This window comes from Stenella coeruleoalba, assembly GCF_951394435.1.
Source record: "Stenella coeruleoalba genome assembly, chromosome: 14".
In the NCBI taxonomy this organism is placed as follows: Eukaryota; Metazoa; Chordata; class Mammalia; order Artiodactyla; family Delphinidae; genus Stenella; species Stenella coeruleoalba.
This window is the reverse complement of record NC_137160.1, coordinates 64,275,225-64,303,097: the sequence shown is the minus strand read 5'-3', so window position 1 is coordinate 64,303,097 and position 27,873 is coordinate 64,275,225. Positions and strand designations below refer to the sequence as shown.

Genomic DNA, 27,873 nt, shown 5'->3' with positions numbered 1-27,873 from the left:
GGAGGTGTGGCGAGAGCAGTGCACACCTGCTGGAGCTGAACAGCTGGGCACAGGCACCCGGGCTGGCAGCACGCCCTCAACGACCACACAAGACGGGGCCTCTCCAAGGACCAGAGAAGCATGCGCCTGGCTGGGGGCGGGGCTGTGGCTGATGGGGCAAGCAGCCCTGCCTGCTGAGCCTCACCACCTTCTCATCCCTCTGGGACTGCAAGGACTTGCCGAGCACAGGTGGGTGGGATGCCGGGGCCAAGGGGAATCAAAACTGCTCTGAGTCAGGGCCTTGCAGGGCTGAGAATAGAGCCACGGTCCTGCTAAGGCTCAGCTGGGGACGTGAGGCAGAGGAGGGTGAGGGTCCTGCCCGCAGCCTCGACCACATGTCCTGACCACATGTGCTCTCCCCCATTCTTGTTTTTATGCCACCACTTTGAAGAAACGAAACAGGACCTGTCGCCTTTTATTTAAAAAATGTTGCTTGCCCTGCCTGGGGCTCCTATACAAAAACAAAACACAACCCAAAACGAGGCTTCTTCCTGACCAGAGACGGGCGGTAGGGACTGGAGCTCAGCAAAAGGAATGTGTACCCTGGGGTGGATGACCAGGAGGCCCCTGCCCCATGCTCCTCAGGATGGCCAGGCTGCCCCCTCCTTGCCAGAAGATGGAGGGGAGACGGTCCAATCTTCCAGATGCTCCGTGGGAGCCAAGCACCACTGGGTGGTTACCAGGCTGGGGCAGTGTTGGCCAGACGCCTCATCCGCCTGCAGGAGGGGAGAGGGCGGTGACCCTGGGCAGCTGCCCCTCCACCAGGGATCTCTAGGGCAGCCAGGGGAAGGGGCAGAGACAGGATGTGGTAGGTGGGATCCCCAGCCCCTCCCTCAGCCTTGGCCTGCTACTTGGGGCCCTGAACCTGCCCTCTGTCCCACCCACCTCTCCAGGGGTCCCGAAACCTGGTCTAGGCTGTGGTCAGACCGACCCAAGGGCTACTCTTGTCCCCTGCAGGACTAGACTGGGACTCATCATCCAGGGGCCTGCTGGGTCTCGGGAAAGGCGACGGTCCTGTCCTGCCTGAAAATGGGGCTGGGGAGGCACCTTGTGTTCCTGTCCTGGTCGCGGATCTTCTTCTCCATCTCGGCATCTGTTAGGGTCTCCAGCAGTGGGCACCACTGATCAGCGTCGCCTGTGTTCCGGATGGCAATCTCCACCGTGGGCAGGGGGTTCTCACTGTGGAAGACAGGAGGAAGTAGACAGTTCACAGAGCAGCAGCCGGAGAGGCTCCAGAAAGCACTGTCCACGCCCCACGGGCAGCTGGAACGCTGGAGCCTGGTGTCTGTGCCCGGCCCCCAACAGGGCGGTGGGGGTGCTGCAGCCCAGTGGACACCACGACAGCGACTCCAGGTCTGCATGCTGGGGAAGGGTCCATAGGACAGCGTTGCAGGGCCAGCTGTTCCCACTGCACCTGTGGGGAGGGGGAGAGCCGTCCACCTCGCTCAGCGTCCACGAAAAAGGAAACCAAAGGAGTCCACCCAGGAGTCCAGATGCCGCTCACTGAAGGCCACTGCCCCTGGTGGTCCCACACACAGCTCCTCAGCCCGTCATGGGGCCCAGAACCCACGACCCCTGACTTCTCCACCTTGGGGTCCCTCAGAAACGTCTCCGACTCCAGCTGAGGGCCATCTGCACACCCTCTGGCTAAGTGGACTCAGCGGTTGGGGGGGGGTCAGCCTCAGCGAGGCCACCAAGGCTGGGGGTGCCTGACCGAGCTGCTGCCTTTGCCAGGAGGGCCAAGCCCAGGCTGCCCGGTGAGCCTCAGCACAGCCCGAGCCCTGCCCCCATCTACCCAGAGCCCTGTAGAGTCAGCTCTGGAGGAGGGAGAGCAGGGGGGCCCCAGGGAGGTGCCCGGTGGATGATGGCACAGAAGAAAACAGGCCCCTGGCCTTGGTCTAAACACCTCATCTCGAAAATGGGGACAATGTCCTTGCTGTGAGGGCTTTTAGAGGATCACTATTACTAAACATCCAAAGTACGTCCACTATGTGAGGGCCGGGTGCCACTCCCACAGCCCCCGCCCACCCCCCTCATGCTGCCCCTCGGCCTGCAGTCTCAGGGACCGCAGGCGCACGGGGCACAGCCCAGGGCTGCCCTGCTCCCCTGCAGAAGTGGGGCTCGCCTCTTGCTGCCACAGCTTGGCCCGTGGGGTCCATGCCCATGAGGCCCGGAGCTGGAGCTGGTGCTGGTGACTCAGAGGCCTGTGGCTGGGCCGCCCCTCCTCGGCTGCTCCTGACAGCTGCTCCCCAGCCGGGTGGCGGTTTGGCAATCCCAAAACCATCCGGCCAAAGACCCAAACATCATTCCTCACCTCGAGGGCTCCCAGCTGCCTTCCTCAGGAAGGGGAAACATGAAAGTCGCCAAGCCCACGTGGAGGGGAGCCAAACATGTTTTCCTCTTAAAACAAGAGCTGGAGCGTGGGTCCTGGAGGCCCCTGTGTTTACCTCCCCGTGGCTCTGGGAAGATTCCACCGCAGTGGGTTTGTTCTAAAATAAGAACTGCTTGAACCAGGCACGGAAGGATGGGCCTGGAGCCAGCAGGCCCCATAGGTGTTGCAGGAGACATGCGAGCAGAGCCGCCCTGACGCCCTCAGAATCCCCTCTGAGGGGACTGTGCTTCCCGGGCCTCAAGGCCACCTGGGGCCCTGATGTTCCCACGACCTGCGGTGTCCAGGCAGGGAGGCCATGGCTGAGGAGGCAGAGGACCTGGACGTTCATCTTCGATGTGACCTCACTTTTATGACCTCACGAGGTACAAGAGGCCAGCTGAGAAGCATGACTGTGCCCACTTGGTAGAGGAGAACAAGGCTGCGATGGTGAGCAACCTGCCCACAGCTCCTCAGCTGGGAGGAGGGGGCAAAACTCGACGTTGCCCTCCTGTTTATGATCAACTAACTTTGGATAAGGGGCCAAACCCACTCAATGGGGACAGAGCAGTCTTTCCAACAAATGGTGCTGGGACAGGAGCCTGGATCAGGCCACTGTTTCTTAGGTATGACACCAAAAGCACAAGCAACAAAAGAAAAAATAGATAAACTGGACATCATCAAAATTTAAAACTTTTGTGGGACTTCCCTTAACCCTTCCAGTGGTTAAGACTTCGCCTTCCAATGCAGTGGGTGCAGGTTCAATCCCTGGTCGGGGAGCTAAAATCCCACATGCCTCTCGCCAAAAAACCAAACCAAAACAGAAGCAATATTGTAATGAATTCAATAAAGACGTTAAAACAATGGTCCACATCAAAAAAAAAAGAATTTTAACTTTTGTGCCTGAAATGACACTGTCACGAAAGTGAAACATAAACCCACAAAAAGGGAGAGAATATTGCAAATCATGTATGTGATAAGGGACCTGTAGCTAGGATATATAATGAACTCTTACAACTAAATAATAAAACCAAATAACCCAATTAAAACACAAAAGACTTGAATGACCTTTCGTCTAAAGAAGATATACACACGTCCAACAGCACATGAAAATATGCTCAACACCATCAGCCACTGGGAAATGCAAATCAAACCACACGGAGATGCCACTAGGGTGGCTAGGATCAAAGTCAGATAACAAAGGCTGGCGAGGATGTGGAGAAACTGGAGCCCTTGGTCTGCTGGAGAGAATGTAAAACCGCGCAGCTGCTTTGAAAACAAGTCTAGTGGTTCCTCCAAACGCTAAACAGAGCTACCACGTGACTCAGTAATTCCACCCCTAGGTACATACCCAAGAGAACTGAAAATAGGTGTTCAAACAAAACCTTGTGCACAAATGTTCACGGTAGCATTACTCTTTAACAGCCAAAAGTTAACAAAACCCAAATGACCATCAACTGATGACTGGATAAATAAAGTATGGTCTGTCTATATGATGGAATATTATTCAGCCACAAAAAGGAATGAAGTTCTGATACAGGCTCCACATGGACGAACCCTGAAAACATTATGCTAAGAAGCTGGCCACAAAAAACCATATGTTATATGATTCTATTTACGTTAAGTATTCTATTTACGTTAAGTATTCAGGCATATCTACAGACGGGAAGTAGATCAGCGGTTGCCCAGGACTGCGGAACTGTGCAAACACACAAAAACTCACTGAGTCGACACTAGGTGGTGAACGAAAACAAGCCAGCCAGCCCGGCCGTGGGGCCAGCGCAGGGGCTGGAGCCCCAGGACTAACCTCTTCTGGTGGCTCTGGTCAGCCAGTCCACAACGACCCTGGTGCCTCCCAACCCTGAGGCTGTTCCAGTGACAATGCCTCTGTCCCCCACCGGGCACAGCTGCCAGGCTCTCTGACCCTTTGCCTGTCCCCAGCTTCCTCCAGCCGCTCCTGCCCTGGCCACCCGCTGCCTCCTCCCTGGCCCACACCCTCTGGCCTCGGTGGCCAGGCACTCGCACCTCCTCTGCTGGACAGCGCACTGGTTCCCCCCTGTGTCCCCAGCCAGGGCGGAGGGCTGGCCTGGAGGAGGTAGAGGAACTCTGCAGGATGCCACCCCCCTCATAGTCTCGGTGACCGTCTGACACCCTCACACCCTCTGCCCAGCCCTCCCCTGGGGAGCCCTGCCCCCTCGTCACTGACTCTTGTCTCTGTTCCGCTGGCTCCAAGACATCTGTATGTCCTTCTGGTTCAGCTCTATCCTCTAGCAGCCACACGCCCACGTCCCCCTCAGGCTCACTGCCTGCCTCTGCCCACATCAGGCTTGCCCGGCCCGCTTCCTGTTCTCCGCACTGGTGCCCCAGCTCACTAGCCTGTGACTAGCCTGCTCCACTGTCGCAGAGGAGGGCACTGCGGCCAGACACCAGGCTGGACTCAGTCTGGCGGAGACAGCCAGCACTGGCTCACAGGAATCCAGAGAGCTTCCAACAGGGGTGACGGGGCCCAGAGCTTAAAGTCCCCTTGAGGAGTCATGCGACTCAGCAGCTGCCAGGCTTCGCGTAGCAGAAACCAGGCTGGGGCTCCCCGTCCAGCTCTCTGTGGGCCAGGCAGGCCCTGGCCCCGGAGATGCGGCGAGCCCCTCTCCTTTCCCCAGGCAGAGGCTGGACAGCAGGGAAAGGCTGCTACTGGTCTCCCGGGGAGCTCCCGAGGTGTGGGGAGCGCAAGGGGAGAACGCGGGGTGGGGTCAGGAGACAAAGTTCCAGGCCCCCTGCTAGCCGCAGTCCCGCCCCTGGATGATAAAGCCTGACCCCGCGCTTCCCTTCCTGTCCTGCCAGCTCTCCGAGCACCCTGCTGCCCAGCCCAGACCCAGCACACGCGAGCCCATGAAGCCTGGTCGGCTGGGGAAGTGCAGCAGCCCTCCTGATGCCAAAGGAGGCCTGTGGCCGCCTCCAGACCACCAGGCAGGCCGCACCCACCCAGCTGGCTGGGCCAGGCTGCCGTGGAGGGGGCGTGCTTACCACAGTCCCCAGTGGGGCGGCCCTGCCTTTGATCCTGAGGATTTGAAAGCTGCATCCTCAGTACCAGTCATTCCCACCCACACAACGGAACGTGTTAACTAGCTGCTGAAATGGGAACACTCCATTCCAGTCCTGACCTGCACCCCCCGGGGCCCCCGGGGGCCTGCTCTGGAGCTGCAGGTCGCACTGCTGACAGCCCGGAGGCCCGGCAATCAGAGCAGGAGGGATGCGGCCTCGTGTGTGGACACCCTCCAAGTCCCCCTGCTGCACACCAGTGAGATGTGGGCTCTGACTCAGCATTTGGGGATGAGGGACTCCCAGGACCTCAGGGTCGACTCTAGGAAGCAAGGCCACCCCAGACTGGCCCCAGGCCGGTCGGCCTCAGCTTGCATGCCGTCAGTGGACACACACCGCGACACCGTGAGCAGACCTCCCGTGGGATGTGGAGTGTGGGCCTGTACCCACATCTGTGGAGCAGGATCCCCAGTTAGCGGGGCTGCTGGAGGTCATGGGAGGCCACGTATGTTATGTCAGCCGGGACGCCCAGGGCCTGAGGCCCTGCGGGTGTTGGTCATTCCTTCTCTCTTGCTCAGAGCTACAGGAAAACTGAGAAGGCTACCTCGTGGGATTTCTGGGGGAACCAGCTGATACAAACAGACTCATGCGCTCCCTTAGCTGTTCCGTCTCTGCAAGGCTCTTCATCTTTGCTCCTCTGCACCACCTTAAGGGGTGGTCCCTCAGTAATGGCCTCCAAATGTGGACGGTGACAGCTTGACGAGCAGAATAAATCCTAACATCCTATTTTGATGCAGAGATACTCAGCGCCGCCCCCGCTGGCACCCCATCCCGCAGAGGAAAAGGAGCTCAGGGCTGGATGTGACGAACAGTCCTGTTGGTAGGTGAGCTCTATGTGGTTAACGCTCGCCGACTCCTGCCCTGGCCAGGCCCGCACGGCAGGGCCACCAGGAACAGGAAGGCCACATCTGTGTCATGAGAAGCCCCGTCCCCCGGTCCACCCCCACCAGCACCCATGACACTGGACCAAATGCTATATTTACACTCCCTACCCGCCCCCCCCGGCCCGGTCCCCAGCAGCCTGAACGCTACTCCCTCTTCCACACCGGCACCCAGTATGGGTCCAGCCGGCAGGGACGCCCACCACCTGCTCTCTGACTGAACAAGCAGCCTCTTGACTCCCCTCCAGGGAAGGCAGCATGGAGTAGGCCTTGTTTGAGATTCAGTGCCAGTCCATCAGACGACCCCGACCGAGGAAGGGTCTGGGTGAGTGCAGGGAGGAGGTGGCGTGTGAGGGCGGCAGGGGCTGTTGGCGGCAGAGTGGGTGAGGACAGAGGGGCAGACCCGCCGCCTCCTTAGATGCTCCTCTGTGATGGGGGATGGGAGGAGCCAACAGAGGCCGTTGAGCCCGCAAAGCTGCTCTCGGCCAGACGGCATCATGAGGCTCCAGAAAGTCCCAAAGGCATCACCACACACAGGGGGAAGCCTTGTCCCCAGAATGGTCTGCAGAAGGAGGAGGAGGCACCTGTCCAAGACCTACCTGAAGGCGTAGGTCTTCTGATGCCAGCTCAGCTGTCCCCGGATGCTGTACGCGATGGTGGTGACGAACTCCCCGCCCAGCCCCAGCTCGGAGCACAGCTTCAGGGCAAACTTCTCCGGCGAGTTCTCCTTCTCTGACATGTCCCACTCGAACTGGTCCACCAGGGAGATGTTTCCCACGTGGATGTTCAGCTGGGCCAGAACCAGGGACACGAGTCAGAGCAGGCAGAACTGCATCCCCCCTCCAGGCCCATAAGGAAGTGGGACGGCTGCCCTTATCCCTCTGGCTGCAACTCCCCATCCGCAAACGGGGCTGACCCCACAGACCTCCTGGGCGGCCAGAGAGACTGTGGTTCAGGGCCTGGCACTGTCACCCTCTAGGGAGGGCCCCGGGCACCTGAGTCCCGCCTTGCCCCTGTTCCCACCCCCTCGCTCCCTGCACTGGCCGGTACCCTCTTCTCCGCCCTTCTACCGCACCGCTCTGGACCTTTACAACGTGATAAACACTGGCCACTCATCAGATGCTATCCCCGAGCCCTCACCTGAGCCAGCGCCCACCCCCCTACTCTGTCTCTTCACGGAACGTGCCCCACTCTGAAATCATCTGCTATGTGCGCTCACAGACTCACAGCCCGCATGGCACAGGCAGGGCCTGGGCGTGTGGGGGTGGGGGGCGGCGGGAGCGGAGGCCATGCTGGTTCCTGCGCCTCGCTCCCCAGAGGCATCTGTGAGACGTGCCACCTGCAGCCACAGCCTGTGCCCTAGGAGCTCCCCACCCTGACTTTTCACCCCACAGATGACCTGGGCCTGCTCTGAAACTGGGCATCAGAGACTCACAGGAAGGACAACTCGGGGTCTGGCGGCATTCACTGGGCATCGTGTGGAGACCCCTGCCCCTGCTGTCCAGCCCTCTACCAGCCAAGCAGGCCACGGTGCACCTGCCCCTTCATGCTACTGTCCCCAGGCGCTCAGCTGGGCTTTTAAGATTTGGATCGGGACTCGTCCATGCCTTCAGAGAAATGTGAGGCCCTACCACCTGACCTGTGCATGAAGTCCTGCACGTCTGGGCCCCCTGCACGGCACTCCACTCTGCAGCCGAGGCCCCGCCACTCCCACCTCCAAGCCGCGCCCTTGCTGGGCGACCAAGCAGGTCTGCGGGTGAGAATCGGAAGAGCCGGCCCTTCCCAGCAGGAACCACGTGTCTGGTGAGCCACGTCGGCACAGCAGGACTGGAAAGCGAAGCAGCAGCAGGCAGCCCGTGGACACATCACACGGGACCAAACCGCCCTGCGCACCACTCGGCCTGGCCATGAGGGGTGCCACGCAGACCGGTGCCTGTGTGTGCACTGCGCCGACTGCTCATCAACACTATCGTTTATTAAGAAATACATACTCCTGCCGACCCAGGAGGCGCACAGGGGACGCACAGTGGGAAAAACAGACACAGAGTCATCTTCATGGGTTGACATCCAGTGCGGGGTTAAATACGTGAATGAGGGGACATCAGAGGTGTAGGTGCTGAGGGGAAGAGGGGGAGGGGCAGAAAGTGCAGTTAGCGGTTAGCCAGGAGCCCCAGGAAGGCCGCCCGGTGGAGGGGGCATTTTAGGAAGAACTGGACAAGCTGAGAGAGAGCAGGGTGGGGCTCCCAGGGGAGGGTCTGGGCAGAGCAGGGCCTGAGGCCTCCACAGAGGATGCAGGAAACTCACAGAATGGGGACTGGGAGCCGTCAGGGGGGTGGGGGGTGGTGAGGGGCGGCTGGACTGTGGGGCCAGGCCCCCCGAGCAGGCTCCCCAGCTTCAACCTGTATCACCCACATGCCATTCCCTCCCCCAGAAAGGGCCCACCAGCCCCCCAGAGTCTGACAGCTCCACCCTCAGCTGCACTGAGCCCCACGGCCCTGGAGGGCCAGGTGTCCTGGTCGCGGTGCCAGCCTAGGCTTTTGTTCCACCACTCCGGGAGCACCTGTGAGCGGCCGCCCTGAGCTAAGGCGCTGCTCTGTGAGGAGACATTGGTCAGATGTCATCCTTCACTGTGTCCCAGAAGCACCCGGCTCCTCTGGAGTCTGTGACACATGGGAAACCCTGGATGTGGCCATCAGCGTGCTCGCCTACCAGGTGGCACGCTCCCCCAAGGTCACAGTGCCCACGAGGCTCTGCCTCCCCGGCAGCAGGCCTTCCCTGACCAGCTGTGTCCGGCCCCAATGCTGGCAGGCCCTCACGACCCCAACCAAGCAGGACCCCGACCTGGGGATGGTCTCCCAGCAGCCTACCAGCCGACACCATCCCATGGGTGGGGATTATAGGTGGGTGTGAGGGCCTGAACGGACCCCACGGCTGAGAGCTGTTTAGTCACCAAGAAAGCCTCTGATCAGGGAGCAGGTGACGGTCCCAGGTGGATTTTCAACTGCCTGACAACTTTCTGTATGGCTGCCCACAAGCCCCATCAGGAAAATAAAAAGATGACACTCAGTTACAAGAAAATGTCAGAGAAGCCAGCTGTCAGACTCACAAGGACCCTCCCTGTGGCTGATCCCGCCTATTTGGAACCATGCAGTTGGGTGTAGCCAACTCTGCAAGTCCACGTCCCCACCATGGTTACAGGACAAAGATGCAGCACAGAGCGGAGTAGGGACCACCCTCCAGGGGCCACAGGCTGCGCACAGGAACACAGGTGTTGGTCCCACAGCTGCACCCCACACATCCCCACTGCTTCTCTCCCAGGACATCCCCCTTCTTTCTCACCCGTGCCCTTTTTCTGCTAGTTGGCCATAATGAGAAACTGAAGCAGGTTAAGAAAAATAAATTCATATTTCTTTTAAAAGAAATTAACTAGCAAGGAGGTTGAATCAGTAATTAAAAACCTCCCTACAAAGAAAAGCCCTGGACCGGATGGCTTTACTGGTGAATCCTACTAAACGTTTAAAGAAGAACTAATACCAATCCTTATCAAATCCTGCCAAAAACAGGATGGACTTGAGGGGGAAGGGTAAGCTGGGACGCAGTGAGAGAGTGCACGGACTTATAAATACAACCACATGTAAAACAGATAGCTAGTGGGAAGCAGCCGCATAGCACAGGGAGATCAGCTCGTTGCTTTGTAACCATCCAGAGGGGTGGCAAGGAGATGCAAGAGGGAGGAGATATGGGGATATATGTATATGTATAGCTTATTCACTTCGTTATAAAGCAGAAACTAACACACCATTGTAAAGCAATTATGCTCCAATAAAGATGTTAAAAAAAAAAATCCTGCCAAAAAACTGAAGAGCAAGGAACACTTCATAACTCATTGCCTTGATACCAAAGCCAGGCAAAGATACTACAAGAAAGGAAAACTATAGACCAATACTTCTTATGAACATTGATATGAAAATCCTCAACAGACTTCCCTGGTGGCACAGTGGTTAAGAATCCACCTGCCAATGCAAGAGACATGGGTTCGAGCCCAGGTCCGGGAAGATCCCACATGCCACAGAGCAACTAAGCCCATAGCCCACAACTACTGAGCCTGTGCTCTAGAGCCCAAGAGCCACAACTACTGAAGCCCGTGAACCCAGAGCCTATGCTCTGCAACAGAGAGAAGCCACCACAATGAGAAGCCCGCACACCGCAATGAAAAGTAGCCCCCACTCGCTGCTACTAGAGAAAGCCCACACGCAGCAAGGAAGACCCAATGCAGCCATAAATAAATTTAAAAAAATAAATTCAACAAAATACTAGCAAAATTGAATTCAACAGCACATTAGAAGAATTACACATCATTATAAATGATACAACAACATAAATCAATTATAAAAAGTGGAATCTATTATGGCAATGCAGGGATGGCTCAATAAGAAAACCGATCAATGCAATAAACCACTTGAACAGAATGAAGGACAAAAACCATATGATCGGGGCTTCCCTGGTGGCGCAGTGGTTGGGAGTCCACCTGCCGATGCAGGGGACATGGGTTCATGCCCCAGTCCAGGAAGATCCCACATGCCACCGAGCAGCTGGGCCCGTGAGCCATGGCCACTGGGCTTGGGCGTCCGGAACCTGTGCTCCGAAACGGGAGAGGCCACAACAGTGAGAGGCCCACGTACCGCAAAAAACAAACAAACCAAAAAAACCCATATCATGTCAACAGATGCAGAAAAAAGCATTTGACAAAATTCAACACGCTTTCGTGGTAAAAGCACTCAATAAACTAAGAATAAGTGGAAACTATGTCAACATAAAATTAATACACAAAAAAATCAATGTAAATATCACACTCAATGGTGAAAGAATGGTAACTTTTCCTCTAAGATCAGGAACTAGCCAAGGATACCCACTCTTGCCACTTTTATTCAACATAGCATTGGAATTTCTAGCCAGAGCAATTAGGCAAAAAAAAGAAATAGAAGGTATCCATTTGGAAAGGAAGAAGTAAAGTTATCTCTGTTCCCAGGTGATATGATCTTATTTGTAGAACACCTTAAAGATTCTACCAAAACACTATTAGAATAAATGAATTCAGCAAAGTAGGAGGATACAAAGTCAACACACAAAAATCGGTTGCATTTCTACACACTAACAATGAACAATCTGAAATTAAGAAAAAAATTCCAATTACAATAGCATCAAAAAGACTAAAATATTTAGAAATTAACTTAGCTAAGGAGATGAAAGACTTCTACAATGAAAACTATAAAACACACTGAAGGGACTTCCCTGGTGGCGTAGTGGTTAAGAATCCACCTGCCAATGCAGGGGACACGGGTTCTGAGCCCTGGTCTGGGAAGATCCCACATGCCATGGAGCAACTAAGCCCATGTGCCACAACTACTGAGCCTGCACTCTAGAGCCCGTGGGACACAACTACTGAAGCCCATGCACCTACAGCCCGTGCTCCACAACAAAGAGAAGCCACCACAATGAGAAGCCCGCGCACCACAACGAAGAGTAGCCCCCATTCTCACAACTGGAGAAAGCCTGTGTACAGCAGCAAAGGCCCAAGGCAGCCAAAAATAAATAAATAAATAAATAAATTTAAATTTTAAATTAATTAATTAATTTAAATACATGCTGGGGCAACCAGTGGTTGAAAGTCCATCTGCTGATGCAGGGGACGTGGGTTCGTGCCCCGGTCCAGGAAGATCCCACATGCCACGGAGAGGCTAGGCCTGTGAGCCATGGCCGCTGAGCCTGCGCGTCCGGAGCCTGTGCTCCGCAACGGGAGAGGCCACAACGGTGAGAGGCCCACGTACCGCAAAAAAAAAAAAAAAAAAAACACAAAAATCATGCTGAAGTAAATTAAACACATAAATAAATGGAAAAACATCCCACGTTCATGGATTGGGAGACAATATTATAAAGATGTGAAGATTGCCCAAAGCAGTCTACAAATCCAATGTAATACTTATCAAAATCCCAACAATAGAGGGCTTCCCTGGTGGTGCAGTGGTTGAGAGTCCACCTGCCGATGCAGGGGACACGGGTTTGTGCCCTGGTCCGGGAGGATGCCGTGTGCCATGGAGTGGCTAGGACCGTGAGCCATGGCCGCTGAGCTTGTGCGTCTGGAGCCTGTGCTCCACAACGGGAGAGGCCACAATAGTGGGAGGCCCACGAACTGCCAAAAAAAAAAAAAAAAAAAAAAAAAAAAATCCCAACAATATTTTTGCAGAAATAGAATAAAATCTATTTTAAAATTCATATGGAGGGACTTCCCTGGCAGATCAGTGGTTAACACTCTGTGCTTCCACTGCAGGGGGCCTGGGTTCGATCTCTGGCTGGGGAACTAAGATCCCACATGCACAGAGTTCAGCCAAGAAAAAAAAAATTCATATGGAATCTAAGAACAAAGGACGTCCAGCCAAAACAATGATGAAAAAGAACAAAACTGGAAGACTCACACTTCCTAATTTCTAAACTTACTGCAAAGCTACAATAATCAAAACAGTGTGGTACCAACATAAAAACAGACAATAGACCAGTGGGACAGCCCATAAATAAACCCTCAAATATGTGGTCAAATGATTTTCAACAAAATTGACAAGACCATTCAATGAGGAAAGGATAGTCTTTTCAACAAATGGTTTTGGGAAAACAGGATATACATATGCAAAAAAAACGAAGCTGGACCCTTACCTAACACCATATGCAAAGATTAACTCAAAATGGATGGAACATATAAATGTAAGAGCTAAATCTATAAAACTCTTAGAAGAACACAGAGTGAAAGCTTTATGACATTGGATTTGGCAATGATTTCTCGGATATGCCACCAACGGCATACACAATAAATGAAAAAATAGACAAACTGGACTTTACCAAAATAAAAAAATTCTATGCATCAAAGGGCACTATCAACAACATAAGAAGGCAATCCACAGAATAGAAGAAAATATTTGCAAATCACTTTATCTGAAAAGGGATTGCTATCTAGAAGACCCAGGGAACCGCTAAAGCTTAACAACAAAAACCTGATTCAAAAACACAAAGGACTTAAGCAGCCTTAGAGGATAAACAAATGGCCAATAAACACATGAAAAGATATTCAAGGTCACTAATCAACAGGGAAATGGGCTTCCCTGGTGGCGCAGTGGTTGAGAGTCCACCTGCGGATGCAGGGAACAGGGGTTTGTGCCCCGGTCCGGGAAGATCCCACATGCCGCGGAGCGGCTCGGCCCGTGAGCCATGGCCACTGAGCCTGCGCGTCCGGAGCCTGTGCTCCGCAATGGGAGAGGCTGCAACAGTGAAAGGCCCGCGCGCGTGTACCGTAAAAAAACAAACAAACAGGGAAATGCAAATCAAAACCACAATGAGATATTGCTTCATACCAAGCAGGCAGGCCTGGGCCCAAACCCCAGCTCTACCACTTCTCAGCAGGGCAGTTGGGGGTAGGTGGCCCCACCTCTTCACTTGTAACACAGCATCTTCCCCCAGGATGGTGGAGGTTACTGAGACAGTATGGGGTGTGCTTGGCGCAGCCTGCCCACAGGAAGAGTGTGGCAGTGTGCTCATCTTACTGTAGCCTTCCCTGCTCTACCTGTCAGCTGGCACAACCTCCTTTGTACCACCCAGGCTCTGCTCCACACCTGGCAAGGCCACAGCAGCACCCCAAATGCGCCCAGAATGTGATACCTTACTCAGAAGCCAGCCCACACCTTTCCTGGGATAAGCTGCCTGAAGGACAGCTTTCCAGAAGCCCTGTCCCTCAGCATGAATCCCAGACAGGCTTCTGTTGAAGCCTCCACGTAGCTTCAGCACCCCATGACCCCCACCAGTACAAGGAAGGCCCTGGTGCAGGGCAGGGAGCTGCCTACCTTGATAATGACACGCTGGTCTGACTGGTCCTCCAGGATGCTGTCTGTGGGGTAGGACTCGATCTGCTGTCTGATGGCGGAGGCGATGGCTGGTACGAACGTCAGTGGGTTCAAATCCAGGTCATCACAGAGAATTTCTGAAAACATCTCAGGGGTCATCAGCTTCTCTGAAATGAGGTGAGAGGTATGGATTGCTGGTGGACTGCAGGGCCTAATGTCACCGTGCTCAGCCCTGACCTCCCCCAGCCTGTCCTCCTCTGCCAACCCACCTGGATGAAGATGAGCATAAAGATGAGGACGATGGATCCTCCCAGACACGGTAAGGAGAGGAAGCACAAGACGAACACCCCGCTTCTGGCCCTCAATCCATACACACACCCCCGCTACACCTCGGGAGGTGGTCAAGACCCTATGTGCTCCCCAACCCCAGGCTCCCCGCTCCCGGGCTTAGGACTGCACGGCTCTGTTAGTTCTAACCAGTGAGCTGTCTGGGGAGGGGGGAAGCAAAGGCACTTCAGAGCTGACGTGCCACTTCCTCCCCTCTTCCAACCCAGGCAACCAGGGAAGCCCACGTGGAGACACAGGGCGAAGATGGCCTCAGAGGAAACCAACGTTGCCAACACCCTGACTCAAGAACTGGGAGGAGATAAAACCTGCTGTTATGCCCCCCAGGCTGTGGGACTTTGTCACCGCGGCCTGAGCTAACACAGGTTCCTTCTGGACAAGCCACTTGGAAGCCAGCATCCACTGGAAGACGGAGCAGGTGCATGTCTATCCACCACTTCCTCCACAGTGGAAATCCCCCAGAGATCACCTGGGGCTGCATGTGGCTTTTTACAACCCCCCCACTGAGTTTCTGACTCTGTGGGCAGCACACACACTCAACAAGGCGACAGCGTGGGGGTGGGTACGGATCCTGGATCCTGGAGATCCAGGCCTCAGGGGTGAGCTTCATGGGGACTGTCCACTACTGGCCGGACTACAGCAAGGTCCTGTGCAGTCAACTGTTTTCCCCAGACCTGCCCTTTCTCATAACCCAAACTTCAATGACCACGTGCCAAACTGGGATGAGCCACAGAGAAGGGAAAAAAAAGAGTGAATTCCCGGGTTTCCCTGGTGGCGCAGTGGTTTAAGAATCCGCCTGCCAATGCAGGGGACACAGGTTCAAGCCCTGGTCCGGGAGGATCCCACGTGCCGTGGAGCAACTAAGCCTTGCGCCACAACTACTGAGCCTGCGCTCTAGAGCCCGCAAGCCACAACTACTGAGCCTGCATGCTACAACTACTGAGGCCCACACGCCTAGAGCCATGCTCCGCAACAAGATAAGCCACTGCAATGAGAAGCCTGTGCACTGCAACGAAGAGTAGACCCCGCTCTCTGCAACTAGAGAAAGCCCGCACGCAACAATGAAGACCCAATGCAGCCAAAAATAAAAATAAGTAAAATAAATAAATTTATATATATATAAAAAAGGAATGAATTCCCTCACAAGCACTCGGCATGATTCCATCTTCAAGAACGGGGTCTGCTGGGACTTCCCTGATGGTGCAGTGGCTAAGAATCTGCCTGCCAATGCAGAGGACACAGGTTTGAGCCCTGGTCCGGGAAGATCCCACATGTGGCAGAGCAACTAAGCCCGTGCGCCACAACTACTGAGCCTAAGCTCTAGAGCCCATGAGCCAAAACTACTGAGCCTGTGTGCCACAACTACTGAAGCCCACATGCCTAGAGCCCGTGCTCTGCAATGAGAAGCCACCACAATGAGAAGCCCACACACTGCAGTGAAGAGTAGCCCCTGCTCACTGCAACTAGAGAAAGCCCGCACGCAACAAAGAAGGAAGGAAGGAAGGAAGGGAGGGAGGGAGGGAGGGAGGGAGGAAGAAAAGAAAGAAATAACTAAATAAATAAATAGAATGAGGTCTGTTTAACAGACAACTGACCCCACTATTTCACTAGCCCAGAAGAAGAGCTAGAGACCAACCCTCCTCACAGCACCACTGTGCCAGACCTGAACACTCAGCCAGCCTACTATTGATAACGCATACATCCAGTTTTGGAGAAGCAGCAGGAAGCTAAGGTGCTCAGGCCAAGCATCCTATGAGTATATTGTGCAGAGGATTTTAAAAGTTAACTTTTTTAGTCTATGATCGTTGTAGATTCAGATGCTGCCTTGATTACTGCAGCTCCACACCAAGTCTTGGGATTAGGAAGACTCATTCCTCCTACTTTCTTCTTTTCCAAAATTGCTTTAGCTACTCTAGTTCCTTTGCCTTTCCATTGAAATTTTAGAACAATTTTGTCTAAATCTACAAAATGTCTTGCTGGGATTTTCAAAGAAATTGCTTATAAACTTGCATATTAAAAGGGAAGAGATATGGAGATATATGTATATGTATAACTGACTCACTTTGTTATGAAGCAGAAACTAACACACCATTGTAAAGCAATTATACTCCAATAAAAATGAAAAAAAACTAAACTTGCATATTATTTTAGGGAGAATTAACATCTTGAATCTTCTGATCCATGAACATAGTTGTCTGTCCATTTATTCAGATCTCCTTTAATTACTTCCATCAGTGCTTTATAGTTTTCAGCATACAAAATGTTTCCTGAAACAAACTATATGTTTGTAAGATTTACATCTTTTTTCTTAACTGAGTAACTCTAAATAATAACATATTTTTATACTGGACATTTGAGTGTCCACGTGTTCACTGACAGTATATAATGTATAGAAATACAATTGACTTTTGCATGTCTATTTTGGGTCTTGTGACCTTGCTAAGACTCAGTTTTTAGTTCTAGCAGGTTTTTTTGGTAGGTCTCTTGAGATTTTCTATGTAGATAATCATGCCATCTACAAATAAAGACAGTTTTATTTCTTCCTTTCTGAAGCGTATGTTTTTTATATCATTTTCCTGCCTTATTACACTGGCTAGTACTTCCAGCACTATGTTGTCTACTCCCAATTTCCTGAGTTTTTATCAAGAACGAGTGCTGGATTTTGTTAAATGCTTTTTTTGTATCAAGTGATATAATCAAGGGATTTATTTATCTTTTCTAGTCTGTTAATACGATGGATCACACTGACTGATTTTCAAACAATGAACCAGGTTTGCATTCCAGGATTTGAACCCAAAGCCCACACCCTCTAAATCTACTCCACAGTGCTCTGAATGTCACAATCAGAGTCCAGGGTCCCCCTGACGGGCAGCAGGCAGGAAACAAGACTGTGTGCAAGATGGTGGGTTGGCCACCACATACCGTTCATGTTCCAGGTAAAGGCGTCCCGCAGCTTCTGCCCGTCTATCTCCATGTCCAGTCGGATGGGAACCAGCACCTCGGGCTGGGACGCGTTCTCATGGATCACAGCTGGGTCGTGGTCGTCAAAGCTGGAAGGGAGGCAGCAGCATGCTCAGCAAGGGGGCTGAGGTCCCTGCACCCAGGGCCTCCCTCTCTGCACCACTGGTCACTGTGACCTAACCAGAGGGGAAACCCTGCTTCTTACAGGGACTTGTCCACTATGGGCTGAGTCGGCAGAGACAGTGCCAGCAGGGGTCCACGGACACGTGGGATGGGAGGGGAGATGCTGACTTGGGCAGCAGGACAAGATGGAGATGTCCGAAGTAAGGGAGATTTAAGCCCCAAAGCATGTAGGACTTTCCCAGGAAACTGTAGGAAAGGAAGGGTACTCCCAAAAGTGGAAGCCCTTGAGCAAAGGCCGAGGGGCAGGAGAGTCAAGAGCTGCTGAGGGAAGGAGGGGTGCAGATGGGGCGGGGGAGCAGTGGGAGGATGCTGGGAAGCCATAGGGGTCCAAGTGCCCACAGTTCTCCATGTCCAGCCTCGACCCCGAGGCAGCCCCAGGAAGACTGAGAGCAAGGCAGTTCTGTGCTCACACCTGCATTTTAGGAAGACGAAGTGGGAAGATATGGGGTGAGAGTGGGCGCAGGAAACCCAAGGATGGAAGACCGAGGGTTGAGAACTGTTCTCAGAGAGCTGGGGGCACAGATGACAAATAAACAAACAAATGAGGAAAACACCCCCCTCTCCCCGCCCAGACACGAATGCTCTAGGACAGAGTGGCCATTCTAAAAGGGGAGGACCACTCTGAGAAGTGACATTCAAACAGGGATGGGGAGGGAGAAAAAGGAAGGGGGAGGAGGGAAGGAGGAGGAAGAAAGGGATGAGCCTGCAGATGCTGGCAGGAAGTGAGGGAATTGCGAGGGCAGGAGTGCCTGGGCAGCTGAAGAGCGCTGAGGAGGCCACTGTGCCTGAGGTGAAGGGCGTTAGGAGCCAGGGCCAGAGAGCGGCAGCCACCACCAGGACTCTGTCACGTGGATGCTGGTGTGACGGGGCATCTAGAGGACCTGCCCTGGTTGAAGGGGCACACGCCCAGTGGGGAGCTGGCCAAGGGTGGTCGGATTCTGGACACTTGGAGAGCTGAGCAAGTAGAATTTGTGGAGACTGGCTCTATGCTGTGAGAAGGAGGAAGGGTTCCAGGATTGTGGCCCAGGCACAGGAAGGACGGGATTGCTGTGTCCTGGGCTAGAGAAGCCTGCAGGCAGCCTGTGCTGGAGGTGCCTGGGGCGGCATTCAGAGGACAGCTTAGTGGGCAGGAGCTTGAAAAATGGCCCCCCAGAGACATCTATGTCCTAAGTCTTGGAACCTGTGACTGTCACCTTACAGAGCAAAAAAGGAGAGGGAGCCTTGTCCAAGTGGGCCCTAAATTACATCACAAGTGTCCTCACAAGAAAGAGAGGGAGAGGGAGTTCCCTGGTGGCCTAGTGGTTAGGATTCCAGGTTTTCACTGCAGTGGCCCAGGTTCAATCCCTGGTCAGGGAACTGAGATCCTGCAAACCACGCGGCACGGCCAGAAAAAAAAAAGAGAGAGTGACAGAGAAAGAGAGGGAGATTTCACACACATAGAGGAGGCCATGTGACCAGGGAGGAAGAGACTGGAGTGATGCTGCCACGAGCCAAGGAACGTGGCAGCTGCCAGCAGCTGGAAGGGACCCTGGAGGGAGCAGGGCCTGGCAACACCTTGATTCCGGCCCAGTGAAACTCCCGGCCTCTGGAACTGTGTGAGAATAAACTTGTGTTGCTTCAAGCCACCCAGTTTGTGGCGTTCTGTTCTGGCACCACGGGCAACTAAGCATCGAGTCATGTGGATGGCAGAGAAAAGGTCCAGGGACTGCACCCAGGAACGTTACCTGAGGAGCCGGGGGTGAGCGCAGGCAGAGCCAGGCTGGACCATGCAGAGGCCAGTCATGCTGGCCGCTGAGGGAGACCAGCCCCAAGGAGGAGCAGTGCAGAGTTTCTGGGACAGGAGGTCAAAGCAGAGCGTTTTTCTGGGGAGGAGGAAACTAAAACATGCTGGAGGACCTCGGTGGAGTCAGAGAGCGAGGCCCACTCACCACAGCGGGAACGTCCTCTTCTTGTCCCGGCCCATGCGGTTCCTGTTGATGGTGGTGGAGCAGGGCACGGCGTCCAGGTGGTGGGAGCTGTTGGGCAGGGTGGGCACCCACTGGCTGTTCCTCTTAGCCTTCTGTTCCCTGGGAGACATGGAAATACCTCCGCTCAGTCTACGAGCCGAAACTGCCCACCAGGCATCAGGTCGTGGTCAATGGATGCCCACTGCGCCCCTGCTGGGCCCCAGGTCCCAGTGGGGACCTCTGTGCACCCCAGACTCCGCGGGTGTCTATTCCCTAGGCTCCCACCAGCACCTGCTCCTGGGTTAGGGGAGGTGCAGAAGGGCCCCAGCCCAGTGCCTCAGCCATGACCCAACGTGCTACATGCTGACCCAACGTGATACAGCCACGCGGAAGCAAAGTCCCTTCTGCCAGGAGGGGACTGTACAAGAAGGCTGCCCAGCAGAGCAGCCCTGGAGCAAAGGCTTAAATGCTGAGTCACGGTTCATGGGTGGAGGAGAGGAGAGCATTTCAGGAAGAAGGGCTGGAGACACAGAGAGGGTCCTGATTACAGGGGCTGGCGTGCTCTGCAGGAAACGGATGCACTCAGCAGGTGGCTGTGAGTCGCTGGAGGTCTGAAGCAGCCAGAGACTCAGACTGTTATTTTAGACATGCAGTCCAGGCTGAGACAGACTAGGCAACGGCTCTGGCCTCTGGGCCTTCAGACCAGTAGAAGTGAGAAGACACATTGGTACATACTCTCTAGAAAATGATGCTCAAAGTAATCCAAGGAACCCATGTCCCAAAAGAGCTCACTCTTCTCTCCAAATTACAAGTTGCTTTTACTACTAGGAAAGTACCAAAAGCTGACCGACAGGAGTGGGTGGGCTCCCACATTGCTCTGCGAGCCCCTTCATCACCCTCGGGCCGTGTCCCTCGTAACCTGGGAGCAACGTGAGGGCAGCAACTGTACGTAACTCACCTTTCCATCCCCAACCTCTGTACCATGTCACCTTCATGATTTTCCGTAACCGCATCACTTGAAACAATGGCCTGCCCCCCGCCTTAGTGCTCCCGCCATCTCATGCACCTAAACGCATGTTTTCTTGAAAGCTGAAAGCGTCACGCAGGTATTCTGCACGTCTCGCTCATGTGAGCCAGGTTTCGGGTTGCCGCAGGGTCTACTAACCCACAACACATCGTGTAACCCCAGACTATTTGGGTGTCTGCATCTTCGCTCACACAGCCTTTCCCTGAGGCAGGACACTCAAGGGGCTCCCTAGTTCCCTTTATAATTCACATGCCACCAATAGCATCTCTGTACTTATAATGGTTTTTGTTTACGGTATAAATTATTTCCCTGGGACAAATTCCCAGGCGTGGAATTAATAGAGCAGAGACCAACAAAAAACTTTGGGGCCGCAATGCCTGAGGCAGAGCCGCCACGGTGGGCGTGAGTGTGCCCACTCCATGACGCCCTCCCCGGTTCTTTATGTTGCTAGTTATTTTTTTATTCTGCATTTTTAAAATCACACCCAAGAACAAACATCATTCCCTGTGTTTGTTTACTCCTGTGCTTCAGTGTGGATCACGCTTTACCTATTTGTCTACATAAAATAGAGGAAATACTTGGGGTATCCAAGTTTTCCTTATAAATCTAAATGAACAAGCTCTACAAGGCAGCAACTTCCCAATTTCTCCCGTTTAACGGTTAGTGTAAATGCTCTTTCAAAGGATCTACGTTGATACGTTCAAATCTATTGTTTGTGTTTTTTGTGAGTTGATCTGGGCCGCTAATTGTTCTGACAGATTAGTGAATCCCACTTTCAAAGCATTTCTTAATGACTCTCCAGAAGCCAAGACTTGACTTATGTTTCTTAGAAATTCCAAAGTCAGAAAAAACTTCGAAGCCTGGCTAAGACGATCTGTAAACACAGTGGGTAAATTGCTGAAAAGTATTTTGGCTCCAGGGCATGAGAAAAATACCCGTGGGTGTCCCGAGAGCGAGCCGAGCCCGGGGTGCAGTACCTGAGGTAGGTGGGGGGTTCCGTGCTGATGGATACGGCCTTGTACTTCTCATCGTTGCCATCCAGAATCTCTTCCACCTCGGAGGCTTTTAACAGAGTTACGCTGGTGGCCAGGGTCGTGTATCCATGATCTGCAACCAGAGATGCGGCTGCGGTCACCCTGCGGGAGGGCAGTGAGCAGCAGCAGCCAGGAGATGCAGCGCACTGAGGTCCTCACATGCAGGAGGTGGGAAAGCGGGTGTCAACCTCACTACTGCCCAATGCTGGCCTCTTCCAAAGGGGCGGCCTGGACCCTGGCTTTCTCTAGAGGCCCTCCCGGGTCAGCACTCCCTGGATGGACGGGGACTAACGTGTCCCGGGAGGAGCACTGGCTCCAGGCACAGGGGACGCCCATGGGCAGCTCAGCCCACGGGGCCTCTCGGGGAAAGGAAGGCTCCAGAGTGACACCGCCAGTGGGAAGAGGTCTGACACCGCTGCAGTCCACGACACGAAGCAAGGTGGAGATGAAATGAGGGATGAGAAACATTTTTCTTTTAAAACAAGAGCCCAGAGAGTTGGAAAGAGCTGCTGTACACCAAACAGGAATTCCTGGCCCAGCGCCAGTGGATGCGAGCTGCCCGGGAGCGGGGAGTTCTAGGCCACAGTTCTAGGCCACAGTTCGACCACAGCTCACCTAGGAAGCCTGGTGGAGAGACAGATGGTTACAGGAAAGAGTCTCCCGAGCGCGAGGCCAAAGAGTCGCCAAGGCTTCCAAGGGGCAAGCGCAACTGGGGACGCACTGGTTAGTGACTGGCGCTCCACTGGGGCGGAGGGAGGACCAGGGAGGCTTTGGAAAGCGCGGGAGGGAGTGAAAAGTTACAGCAGCGCATAGAAAAGCAGCTCCGGCTCCTGCATTAAAAGAACATGGTAGACGAGACCAACGCAGGGCCTACAGACATACCGGCACGGGACAGACTGTAAAGCGCACATGCACACACGCAGGGACGCAGGCACACGCACGCAAACGGGCACACGCACGCAAACGGGCACACGCACGCAAACGGGCACACGCACGCAAACGGGCACACGCACGCAAACGGGCGACGCGCACGCACGCAGGCACACGCACACGAGGCCCGGGCCAGCTCCGCCAGGCAACCCTGCCAAAGGGAAGGCAGCTTCGACCAAGCCCAGAGGCACAGGGCCTCTCCCCAGCTCAGAGGTGAGGAGCACCCTCTGCCCGCCCTCCCGGGTCGGGTGGCAGCGCCCCACAGCCCCAAGCGGGACATGCACACGAGCACCAGCGGACCGACTGCCAGAACCAAGTGCCACACGATGGATGTGCGCTGGGAAGCGAAGCGGTGAAAGCCCGAGGGGAGAGGGGGCTGGGGCGGCCCCCCGCCGCCCGGACGCATGGAGGGTGACGATGGCAACACGCCCGCGGCATATGGTAGAGCATCACAGCATTCCTAAAACGTTTTCAAACCAGTGGTCTTCACAACACCCTCTCCGCCCTGGCCCCGCCCCCTCCACCTACTGCCCGCTGCCAACACCTGACCCTGACCGACCCTGACGGAGGACCACCCGCTCCAGGGGGCCCCCAGGACACTCCGCCACCCTAAGGTCAGGGTTGCCGTGAAGACGCTCCGGAGTGAAAACGTTTTATCTTCATGACATAAGCGAGTGGTTTTGAAACAGGTTTACAAACCCTCGTGAAGACGCACCCTTAGTGTTAGGTTTTGTTTTTTTACCATGTGACGATGCAACTATTTTCTTCCTCTCTTCCACAGTGGCTAGTCGCCTCCAGAGCGAGGGGTATCTCTTGTACAGAGAACCTCGGAACATACGGAGGTAGTTTCCCACCTATGAGTAAAGCGAGAAGGCTCATTATGAGGGTCGCAGCTCCTCGAGGAAGGGGAGGGCCCTGGCTCAGAGGCTCTGCTGGATGAGTGACAGACAAACACACCTCGACTTGGCCCCCAGGCCTCCAGGCGCCAGGCTTCCAGCAGCAGTAAAAATACATTCTGCTGACATCAGGGGTTCAACAGCAGTTCGTATCTGGCCTACATCTGTTCCTCTGGCAGGGGTAATAACATCTGCATCCTGACGACAGGACCAAATTCAGAAAGGCCTGACCAGACACTGGGGAGGCAGGCCCCCCGAGCTCACTAAGCAGCTCGATGTGATTCTGATTTTGGACTAAGGATCTCTGGCACTTTCCAGAAATGCAAGGCCTCTCTGACTTTCTTTTATCTTAAGACTTTGATATTTTTACGATGTAATAAAGACCAAAAAGGTCTTTTAATTTTAGACAGATGCAGGATAATTTCCCCCATGGCCTTTGTTGCTTTGTTTAGTAACAAAACTCAAACCAGAAATACCAAAGGAATTTTCCAAAGAGTTTAAAATGCACTTATCAGCAGTCCTTAGATTGCTATATAAATCATTACTGCCCCAAACAATAGCTTCAGTTTGCCTGTACCAAATACTCGAAGTACGGCTTACTTGATGAAATCTAGTCCTAAAGTTTTTATAAAGAAACTCCATTGTTTCACTGACTTTTCAAAAACGAACACTTGAGTCACATGGCCAGGGACAGCAGGTGGACTGGGTGCTGGCTCCACCTGTGACCAGGCATCACTTCCCTTTTCTGGGTCTCCCTGCTTCTCTGTCAGACGTTCATCAGCAGTGAGGTTCACCCACGAAGGACCACTTCTACTACTTTCCCACTTACCTACCCCATTATAGTATATTTATTTTTAAAAAGTTTCTCCATTTTCCATGAATCAAAGATTTACATGATGCCCAACCAGGGCTGCCGAACAGTGCAAGAGAAAGTGGCCACAGGGTCACTGGTGCTCCCCACTGCAGGCACAGACCCATGCGAGTTATTTGGCTTGAGTGTGGTTACCGTCCAAGGGTAAACACATAGTTTCCATTAGGTTTTTGAAAAGACACTGACTGTAATGCCCCCACTACTACTTTGCAGGTCCTGCAGACCTCCCACACTCCTAGGCCCTTCCCAAGGTCCCTTCAGAACTTAGGAGACCAGGCCTGCCTTCCTGGGTTTTCCCTGAACCAGCCTTTGCCACCTCTGGACCCGGGTTTCCCAAATGGAAAACCAAGCTGTGGTTATGAGGATTTCCTAGGATCCTCTCAGCAGTGACTCTGGCATGGTGACAACGGCTGCCTGCAGATGGCAGGAGAAGGGTGACACGCTCACTGCACCTGTGGATGCCCTCCCAAGGCTGCTACACCCAAGTGTGTGGGGGCGCTGAGGGTGTTGCTCTGGCGGGCCCACCTCTCTGAATATGGTGCCTGTTTGCCAAGGGCAAGGGGCCTGGGGGTCATCCACCCAATGCTGTCAGAGGAGCTGCTGCTTATCAGTAGACAGCACTCTGACCCTGAACCCTTCCCAGGCCTCCCAAGGCCTGATGATTGTTAAGCCAGGCCCCAGAAAGCAAACTGCCTCTCCCTTCTCCCATGTGGTCTCTATATACTGTATCTCAGGACAAACATTCTCACTCAACAGGGCTGAAAGAGAAGACTGCAGTTAGCTGTCTAGAATCTAAAATGTGCTAAGGGGAAGATCTTAGAGACCATCTAGTCTAAGCATCTCATTACATACATGAGAAAAGTGACACACAGGCAGAGCTGGAACCAGGCCTCCTGACGTTCTGCCCACCTGGCTGTGGGCTCCACCTAATAAACGCAAGCTTGATTTTCAAAAGTACCACCGACTCAGGGTCAATGCTCAACTGACTGCTCTTCCTGCCCGTTAGATCAGGTAAAGGTTTCTTTCTTTCTTTTTTTTTCTTAAATTAACTACTAATTTATTTTTGGCTGCACTGGGTCTTCGCTGCTACGTGCAGGCTTTCTCTAGTGGCAGTGAGCAGGGCCTACTCTTCGTTGTGGTGCATGGACTTCTCATTGCGGTGGCTTCTCTTGTTGCAGAGCACAGGCTCTAGGCGCGCGGGCTTCAGTATTTTGCAGCACACGAGCTCAGTAACTGTGGCTCGCAGGCTCTAGATCGCAGGCTCAGTAGTTGTGGCTCATGGGCTTAGTTGCTCCGCAGCATGTGGGATATTCCTGGACCAGGGCTCAAACCCATGTCCCCTGCACTGGCAGGCGGATTCTTAACCACAGCGCCACCAGGGAAGTCCCAGGTAAAGGTTTCTTTAAACAATCTGTCCATCATCACAAACTGAAACTCCTCCACTGCCTTTGTGCCCACCAGCCAATGAGGACCATTCTGAGCTATGGCAGATGGCAGGCACTGGCTCCTCTCCTCAGCACAGCTAGCTTTGAAGAGTATTTTTGTGATGACATGAAAAATGTGTTGCATCCTGCCCCTTGTGTTTTACAAAAACTGGTGAAAAAAGGAAACACTAAGGTTCTGATGCTACTGAAAACACTGGTCTCATAACTCAATATAACTCAGACAAGTCAGGAATCACAGGGAGTCCTGGAAGCCTCAGTGTGACTATCATGAGGCTTAATTCATTCACACTATGTTCAATTGTGATGGAAAAAAAAACATTGTGGGGGGAAAAAAAGAAAAAAAAAAGGAATGAAATGTCTAATACTGAAAACTGCTACAAGGAGAAGCAACCGCTGGCATTTGTAACTGCTTTAACTCTCCAAGATCTGCACTTAGCTCATTACATGAGGAAGACACTACTGCTTGGTGTTTGCACATCTAAATTGCATATCCATAATTGAAAAATATATGTGTATGTGCATGTACACACACAGACCTGGGACTGCCAAAAAGCCTAGTTTGAGGCAATCTGGAAAAACTTAATATACTTGGTATAAACTACCAGTGAAGAACCAGTTGTAGGGTTTTCCTAAAGTCAGTCAACCACATGATTCAACAAAGTGCTGAAAAGTCACTTTTAGTTAAGGATTAAAGCATAAGGCTCTTTCCCCTGTAGTAACTCAGAGTTAGTTCAAGATATCCGAAGTGTCAAGCGCTTCCGAATTGCTGATAGATCTAACTCGGGGGCTGCGGCCTTAGCCATTCAAAAGCAAGTATCCTCCTCCCAACCTGTTTCCTCACTGGTAATCAAAGGTCAGAACAACTCCCCGCCCACCTCAAAGTTCACGAACACGAAGGGAGTGAGCCCTCACTAAGCCCCGTGTTTCGAACATACGATTTCAGGATCCCAGCTCCAGCAGTGTGGGACAGGTGCGCGTGAGGGGTACAACATCTCCCCCCACGTGTCGCAAGAGATAACACCCCGTTTCTATGTGTCCGGCTGGAGCAGTGAAACTCAGCGTGGCCCCGTGGCCCCGGGACGCCGCAGCCCTGGCAGCCGGGGGAGTCCGGGACTCCGCAACACCGGTGGGTGAACCGAGCGCGGGGCTGGGGACTGCTCAACCACGCCCCGGTCAAACCGCGCCCCCAGACACAGACAGACCACGCCCCACTGGCCGGCCGCGCACGCGCGCGCCCGCCCGTCCGCCGCGATGAATGGAGACGCGCGTTCCCGGCGCGCAGACCCGCCCCGAGGCTCCCGCGGGGACCAGGCCGGCCCGGGGCCCGAAGAGAGAGGACGCGCCGCGGGCTACCTCAGAGCCGATCATGTAGAACTCGCCGTCGTCTTCCAGCTGGAACTTGACAGGCTTCTGCCCGAAGGTCTTGCTCAGCGCCATCATCATCATTGCGGCGGCAGAGTCGGGCGGCCACGATCGGGCTGCGAGGGTCAGGAGGGCTGAGGCGGGGCCGGGGCGCGCCGAGCCCAGGGAAGCCGAAGCCGGAGGCGAAGGGCTGGCCGAGCCGGGCCAGGTGCTTGCGCCGCCGCCGGGCTCCTCCACCGCCGCAGCAGTCGACGACCAGGCCGCACTCAGTGCGCAGGCGCGGGCGTTGACGCTGACGCGCGCGCCGCTGCCGCCCAAACAAAAGGCCGAGCGCGCCCCCGCGTGCCCCTTAAAGGAGTCTCGACACGTTTCTCTTCCTCCCAGGCCGCCTCCGAAGTGGAGGTACCAGGGAAAATTTCTCACGGACAGAAATAGCAACCGCGGCCCTGACTCGGGCGGTGGTCTTCCCAGTCTCACAGCTGGGACTGTAACTCAGCCCAGTGAGGAGGAACGAGGCGAGGCCTGAAGGCCTGGAGGAGGCCAGAAGCACATATGCCTCAGTTTCCTCGGCCCAAGAACTCAGTGCAGCTGAGAGGATAGGAG

General features: G+C 54.0%; 1 protein-coding gene across 2 annotated transcripts; it reads right to left on the bottom strand.

Moving 5' to 3' along the window:
- Window positions 1–424: 424 nt before the first annotated feature.
- Window positions 425–27,725, bottom strand: SMARCB1 (SWI/SNF related BAF chromatin remodeling complex subunit B1). Of its 2 annotated transcripts, none has more exons than XM_079943195.1 (9): window positions 27,262–27,725; window positions 23,412–23,550; window positions 21,710–21,839; window positions 19,688–19,825; window positions 17,538–17,665; window positions 14,271–14,437; window positions 6,984–7,174; window positions 1,087–1,218; window positions 425–755 (listed from the first exon to the last, which is right to left on the bottom strand). In XM_079943195.1, exons 1-9 carry the CDS (start codon window positions 27,352–27,354, stop codon window positions 716–718), a joined length of 1,158 nt encoding a protein of 385 aa, XP_079799321.1. In that variant the 5' UTR covers window positions 27,355–27,725; the 3' UTR covers window positions 425–715. The 2 variants fall into 2 exon arrangements, with proteins under 2 accessions (XP_079799321.1, XP_079799320.1); XM_079943194.1 differs by having other exon boundaries at window positions 23,439–23,550; window positions 27,262–27,504.
- Between the last annotated feature and the right edge of the window lie 148 nt (window positions 27,726–27,873).